The sequence below is a fragment of the Gobio gobio genome (assembly GCF_949357685.1).
Source record: "Gobio gobio genome assembly, chromosome: 15".
Taxonomy (NCBI): Eukaryota; Metazoa; Chordata; class Actinopteri; order Cypriniformes; family Gobionidae; genus Gobio; species Gobio gobio.
In genome coordinates, this window is record NC_137108.1 from 28463938 (window position 1) to 28471902 (window position 7965).

Below are 7965 nucleotides of genomic sequence, written 5' to 3' on the forward strand. Positions count from 1 at the left end.
CAATCTGACTTGTGAGATAAACAAAGTCAGGTTGAGCGTGGCTGAGAACTACTCACTGATAACTGCAATGCAACATCAGTAGTACCATTCTGATAGTATAAGGGTTTTACAAGTTAGCAGGGTCAACGAAATAGAAAAGAGAAAATATCTGAGTGAGCGATGAGGGTCTGTGTTAGAGAAAACCATCTGTAGGTCCTAACACAATCAACCTTTGAAGATCACTCGCAGATCAAGCCAATGCCCTGACCAAGTTTTTCAAAGGAAGGTTTGAACAATACAATCAACAATAGTCTATTTATTTGCTGTAATTAACCTATGGTTTTCATGGGTAGGACATAGGCTATACAACAGTGTTTTCTGGTCCATATCTAATTCACAAAAATGTAGAAAGTTTTACTTCCACTAAACTGCTATTATATTATGCAAATCCATTAAAGGCATAGTTCACCCAAAAATAAAAATTCTGTCATTATTTACTCACACTCATGCTGTTCCAAACCTTTCTTCTGTGGAACAGAAAATAAGATTTTTTTTTTAAGTCAGTGGGGACCAAACAACATTGGACCGAATGGGCTTTCATCGTGTGTGAAACTATTTTTTTTTTTTTCAAAATGTCTGTTCTGTTCCACAGAATAAAGAAAGTCATAAAGGTTTGGAATGACTTGAAGGTGAAAGCTAATTTGATGTACTGCAGGATATTACATACTACAGTACAATATGATTATATAATTTCTTTGTTTAACATGAAATAAAATGTTTTGAAGAATGTTGGTAACCAAAAACAAAACAACAACCTTAAAATATAATTCTGTTACACAAAAAAGAAAGTCATTGAGGTTGGGGACGACGTGAATGTGTGTAAATGATTACAGAATTTTCCTTTTAGGGCGAACTATCCCTTTAAGAGGAATTCTAGAAGAAATAGTTCGTTAATAGCGTAGTAGAATGTTGCTATGCAACAAAAATAACGAAACGCTATGGGAGCTGAGCAGTATAATAGTGTACAAAATGCATAGCTGTTACTATATTGAGCATTTTAGACATTACAACAACTAAACAGAAACCACGTTTCATAAACATTCTTTCTTTAAACGTACCATGAGAAATGACTACTTCACTTCGAGTCAGCAGCGCTCTCACTCCATCTACTGGTGTCTCATTTCAACTGATGAGGTGCCAGATACCTCAAATCCTTCCTCCATGCCAGACTGTACTGTTCTGTTTTCATACAGAATTATCTGTCTTCAGATCAAGGATGTGACGAAAACAAATGGTTATGGCCCAGCTTCAATTATTGTCATCTAATACCAAAGTGAGATATTTAAGCAGTTTTCCCTATTTAAATAAAAAAAATTATAATACACAATTTATTAGTACCATATTGAATATTAATAGATTTTTAAATAAATGTTTAGTAGAGTATACATTTTTAAAATCTGTTATTCGCCAATAAAATTTAAATATACAAATGTAACTTTATCTTAATATGTATCCGCACCGCTCAGAATTGTAATATGTTGCAGCCCTATAAAACCATTTTTTTTTACACAAAATAAAATGTGTTAAAAGTGACATTCAGATATTTGCTGACACAATTTGTCCATATTCACCAAATGCACTATAAAATTATAATTTATAGACTATGTCTTGATGATTTCAGAAGATGAATCCCTTGTTCATGTGCCTTAAATTCCTTCATATAACATGTCTATTCAAAAGATTGTTATTGGTATATCCATGAACAGAGCAACACAGAAGCCTTTCTCTGGGACAGAAGTGATTTTTTTGTTGTTGATTTGGCCATATCTATACAATCCAAAAGGAATAACATACTAACAACTGATTAAGAATGAGGCTATTTAAAGTTGAAATAATCAACTCAGCAGCTCAGGATAGTGCAGAACACAGAGCTGAAGAAGGCATGCAGTGAAAATTACAGTATGCAAAACAGCTCAGCTGTACAAATAAAATGTTTTCCCGGCATTGTCAAGCTTTTAAAGGCCATAAAATAGAGATAAGTAATTAGGAACAAAACATTCATCTGAAATACAAATGCAGTGAGTAAATTAGGATCTATAACCAAACTATATTGCAATTGGAGAAATATGTTAATTCCTGCTCAAAATCCATTAGTCAAAGAATATTCTATGTAAATATTCCAATCAATATTCCACACACATTAACAAAGAGAGAGAGAAAGCTAGGCATGAAATGCATGTACCAGAGGAAGTTCAAGTATTATGCACATTTATAAATTATCTTACTTTGGCACAAGAAAAATATTCAAAGATGTCAACAGAGACGATTAAAAATACTTCTGAGAAAGCAATTCATGTCCAGAGGCGATGGGTGAGAAATACTGGAAATACCATGTTCAGCTCTTAAAGTGGCAGTTCATTGAGAGGCCAATAGCTTTAGTTCAGTTCAGAATGTGTCACTGCAGCTGGTTTGCTCTCCTTTGTCTATGAGCTTGTTTTTGCATTATAAAGTCGGGTTGATAATTAGTTCAATGACAAAGTCATCTAAGCCTGTTTCTCTTGACCACAATGGTGCCAGCCACAATGTCATACACAGTCCTGTTGTGTTGAAAGAAAAGTAGTGTGATGAATGCCGGAAAAAAGAAAGCGATGGAGAAGTTCTTGTTTAAGGCTCTCACCGTAGACCTATAAAAAAAAATCATAATAGAAGAAGTTTCAATAGAAATTTTGGAACAAGATCTGTGTTTTTTTTAAATGACAAATAGTGATGTTAACAGCAGCACTGACGCAGAAAGCGTGACGTTTGTCGCTGGTACCACAAGAACTCGGTTTGGCTGAACCAGGACAGAGCTGTCACATGTGACCACTCGTAAGCCGATGAGAAACTTCCCTGGTGTCGCCCCACCAGCTCCCCAAATACATATGATCTGAAAACAATCAAAAACAGTTACGCTGGTCTTCATGAATTATTTCAGCAGATTAGCCTAATTCAGTTGTTTGAACTAACCTCATAAAAGCAAACTAATATCCTGTACACTAGAGCCACAAGCATCATCTTCTGCAATTCCTCCATAGACGTGTCCTCGTCAATCTCCTCTACAATGAAGTGCATTGCAAACTTTGAGATGTCCCTAAAATGAGATTTGAAATGGACAAAGAGTGAATCATTTTTGTTTAATTAAATACAGCATGAGTGATATGTAAGGAAATATGAACAAAAGATTTCAGACTCACTTCATTCCACTCAAGTGCACAATACTGAGGATAATTGTAGCTTTAATGAAGAAAAGAATGAAGAAATCCACCATTTCCGCCAAGAACCTTTGCAGTGGAGAGGGGATATAATATTCCCTACCTAGACAAAAAAATATGATAAACATGAACTGCTTTTGTAAACTGGATCTTTCTAGTTACGACGGAAGTACATTATATTTTAAATACGTAAACAATATTAGTTTTCTTTAATAACAATTAAGTGAACATAGGGGTGATTTCCCTACTTTTATATGAGCATAAATTGCCACTTTTGCCATGCCCCTTAGATCCAGGCTCTAACTTAACATAAACCTGCCAATTATAAAGAAGAAATGGTGTTTCTTCATCTCCCCTTTCTCCAATTACAATGTCTCAAACTAAATATTTTCATGTGAATTTTGACGTCATTGGTAATCATTTCATAAGTTTTGTTTCACTATAAAACATGCTATCCTGTTAGTTAAAACTACAAAAATAACCTTTAAAAAAAGATGTTTACAAAAAACTTCAAGCTGACAGATTGAAGTAAATGTCAATGCAACAGCTAACTTTCTATCCAGTTTAGACATCATTTTAATTTATTTTCAGTTTTTACATAATGAAGCTATAATAATAGACTTTACGTGTCTGAGCTTGAGAAAAGTATATTTCTAAAAGTCTGCAATACCATGTTAAAGAAATACTTTATTTAATTCCAACGTAGACACTAAATGATATGCATACTCTAAACACAAAGTCCAAGAAGGCTCGTTCACATCTAAGTACTGAGCTGTCATATTCAACGCTTGTGATGAATATAATGCTGCAGCTGGCAGTTTTAACAACAAAGAAAGTTAACAGGTGATTTATTAATTACATATAAATACCTGGCTGTTGAGCATTTCCATTAGGTTGCGGTTGTTGTTGTGGCAGCTGCGCAGGCGCTGTGGCAGGAGCTCGGGAACTCTGTCCGCTCGCGTCAGCGGCTGCAACCGCTGCGTTCGCACCTGCAGTAGGAAAACCAAACGGGCTGCTAAACCAATTGCGAAAGTCTCCATTAGACATATCTGTACCCCATGTCGTCGGTCCTGGCGTTTCAGTTGTTCCTTGTGTTGGGAAACACGGTGGGAAGGAAAACGCAGACATGGCTATCCAGCTCTGCCAGTTCATATAGCTGTAGTAGTACTGCCACATCCACTCCTGTAATTTTTCGCAGTACTCCGTGGTGGTAACAGCGGTGGATGTGTCTTGTTTGCCCTGGGAACAGGGCTTGTGAATATGTGTGTTCATGTTTTCGCCGTCCCTAGCTCTACTGTTTCTTGCCAACGATTTTTCCTTATCACCAGCGTTTTTGTCTAACTCCGCCATGACACTTTTGTTTTGTGACGATTTATTCAACTTCCGGCATTATTTCGTAGTGCATAATAAAAGTAATAGAAGAAATTAGCTAAAGCATAACTTCCTAACTCTCCGCCTAGAGGTGTTAAATATGCAATTGATGTAAAGAAATTCATATGGTGCAAAAGACATTCATATATTTTTGTACAGAGGAACTTAAAGTTTTTTGCAGATGTTTCCATTTGCACTTCATAGAAAGAGAATTCATTCATTTATAAATAAGTGTAAGATGGGTCACCCCCTTAAAATAGAATTTGTTCCAGCATTTTTTGTGTGTTCTTAAATTATTAAAAACAACATATCAAATGGATAACAGTAGACACTTTAATGAATTTGACATAAAGTACAGTGACATGACAGTGAACATTTATTACAACATGTTACAGACACGATGGAGTTATGTTTATAAAAAAAATGGGGGTCTCCAAACCCATGCCATGTAGCTACATCACATTGCCCTTCATTTACTTTTAAAATAACTCACAGCTATGTAATAGCTATTTTACTTTATTCAATATCTATTTTATTATTAAACTGTAAGCTATTTTACTGATTTGAATTCAATAATTAATTTCTAATATGGTACAGAGACACAATGGAGTCATGTTTTTTTTTTTTAACTAGGGTAATATTGTGTCTCAAAACCCAGAGTCTATGTGAGGTGATGAGTAGGACAGAAAGCATGATGTTCATCAACGACAAACTCCAATTAATTGAAGCAATAATAAGAAAATTGTGATAATATCAAGGTACAAGTTCAGAGCAGCAAAGATGTACTCTTCTGGACTGATGCTGTATTTGTGCTTTCCACCCAGTATGAGTTGCGTGTCCATCACCAGGTACTACGAATAGAGAACAAAAGGGAGAGACAGTAAGACAATGACAGCAGTAAAATAGTTTTATTATTAAGATAAAATATTGTTGGCAGAACATAATATTAATACTGTGCCAGTTTCATTGCACTACACTATACATTCAGTGACTGACTCATGAAGTCCACCTTGATAAGGATTATTTATATTTACATATTTGCACAAGGCTTGAACGTATAAAGCTAGACTAAGAAAGAAGTGTATTTACCACAGAGAAGACCAATGTTCCCAACGATGCATAAAGGATGTACAAATACTGTGGAATATGAAAGTTTGCATGAATGAATATAAACAAGTAAGCATTTCTGATAAGAGAAGGAAGTTGAGGATTTACCTGCGATCTCAGAATTGCACAAAGCAACCCAAATGAAAACAGCGTCCAGCCTATTGCCCATATGCTTCCTGAAGCAGCTGTGAAATCCCACTAAAAACAAGCAAAGCCAGTTTTTCAATTATCAAACTTAGTATACAGTACAAATGGTCTGATGTCACTGCAATTTTGTAACGACGTACTTTAGATTGCAATGAAAACAAACTCATTGCAAGAGACACCAAAGCAGTTGCACCCACTGCCCAGAGCACTGCCTCTGCTGAATAGTACCTGAAAAGAAATGACTTCTTACTATAACACTGGCTGCGTAACTGAAGTTTTTCAATTGTTGAAGTTACTTTTCACTCACACTACAACTGATCCAAGGAGAAGGCCCTCTGCAACTGTCTGTGTGAGAAAACAACACTTAAAGCATTTACAAAATGATGCCATTTAATGCTCACCACAAAAAAATATTACAGTGGTTCTGTGATTTACTTACAAAGAACCCTAGGAAGATGAAGTTTAAGGGAACTTTCCGACGAATGTCACCACAACAGAGGAGCACAATGATTAGAGCAAATGTTACACCCCTTGTGAAACAAAAGAAGTCAGTGTAACATATATTCAGTTGGACAGAATATATGCATATTATTTAGGACATGCAGAACACACAAAAGAGAAGAGCTCACATCATAGTGTAGGTAAACCAGTATGTGTCTTTCACCCAGTCACTGAGTGTCTCCCTAGAAGAAAAAGTATGAATAAATGAATAATATATACGCACCGCTACTGTTCAATTGGGCCATAACATTTTATCATATTTTAAAATGCAATTTATTCAGGTGAAGGATTTTTTCTGATTTGGTGCTCAATAAATGTTTCTTAATATTATCAGAGTTGAAAACAGTTATGCTGCTTAATATTTTTTTGTGGAAACTGTGATACATGAGGATTCTTTGATGAATAGAAACTAAATTGAAATAGAAACATTTTGTAAGATTGTAAATGTACAGTATGTAAGTCTAAAATGCTCAAGCCTACTAAGTGACACTTAAGTACACTTCATTATCTGTTGTTTGAATAGAAATTAATAGGCGTGGCAACATAAATATCAGTCTACTCACCAATAAAGAAAAGCACAGATGATTCCAACAGTTATTAATAGTTGAACCATAAGTGTCAAGTACACTTTTCTTATGAAACCTACATGAAGCACAAGACATGAAGTAAGTTTTTTTTTATCATTGACCATGTCCATGACATTGCCCTCAATTTACTTTCGAAAATAAATAAAGTGATATTTTATCTATTTTTGCCTAGTTGCAAATACAAACACACACACAAAAACACAAAAAAAGTTTATATATATATATATATATATATATATATATATATATATATATATATATATATATATATATATATATATATATATATATATATATATATATATATATATATAGACTTTCTTTCTTATTGTAATAACATAACTAAGTGATGGAAGTAATTTTAAGAGAGCACAGCTGACCTCTTCTTATGACTGCATCTGAAAAGCAGTTCTCGTTCTCAAAGCCCAGGGTGTACTCTGGGGGAGCGCTGTCTGGAATCCCCATATTGACATGTTCAACAACGGGGGGCATCATGCCTGCGGTGGGCTGCCCAGCATTGCCCTGCGTTGCATTAGGATATTGCGGAGGGTAATAGGGGTTGTACGGAGGGGGAGACTGCTGAGTGTTCATTATGTGTCTCTCAACAAACCTAATATAAGTATAGATAAACACACTTATTTTAGAAAATCGAGAGTCAATATTACAATCTCTGAAACAAGATAGATGTAATCCACACAGACAAAAAGGCCTACTACAAGTATCCCAGCATTTTTATCTAGTAATTACATATGATTAAGATCTAAAATTAATTTAGGGTGTCATATTCTCTTTATGTAAAATTGTTACAATTTCCATCTAATACACAAGTGTGGCATTATGATATTGTTCAAATTTGTTAATATTAGAACCGCAACTTACCTGTTAGTCTGGCACCACTCTGCTTCCTGTTATGAGTTGTGCAGGGCAAAGTCTGTTCTCGATCAGTTTGTCTCCTGGGGGACAGGACTTTGCCTAGCCCATCAAATCAATACACATTCATGAGAGCCAAGTTCACGTGTGTG

The 7965-nt window shown here is 35.1% G+C and overlaps 2 protein-coding genes across 2 annotated transcripts; both read right to left on the bottom strand.

Moving 5' to 3' along the window:
• Positions 1-281: 281 nt before the first annotated feature.
• Positions 282-4593, bottom strand: fam8a1b (family with sequence similarity 8 member A1b). Its single transcript, XM_079836394.1, has 5 exons — positions 4100-4593; positions 3213-3333; positions 2986-3109; positions 2766-2905; positions 282-2663 (listed from the first exon to the last, which is right to left on the bottom strand). Exons 1-5 carry the CDS (start codon positions 4578-4580, stop codon positions 2519-2521), a joined length of 1011 nt encoding a protein of 336 aa, XP_079692520.1. The 5' UTR covers positions 4581-4593; the 3' UTR covers positions 282-2518.
• A 319-nt stretch (positions 4594-4912) lies between these two features.
• Positions 4913-7876, bottom strand: LOC307138517 (protein lifeguard 1). Its single transcript, XM_079836850.1, has 10 exons — positions 7823-7876; positions 7324-7553; positions 6920-6998; positions 6485-6538; positions 6295-6385; positions 6163-6200; positions 5996-6083; positions 5817-5906; positions 5691-5738; positions 4913-5452 (listed from the first exon to the last, which is right to left on the bottom strand). The coding sequence occupies exons 2-10, from the start codon at positions 7532-7534 to the stop codon at positions 5303-5305; spliced, it is 849 nt and encodes a 282-aa protein (XP_079692976.1). The 5' UTR covers positions 7535-7553; positions 7823-7876; the 3' UTR covers positions 4913-5302.
• Between the last annotated feature and the right edge of the window lie 89 nt (positions 7877-7965).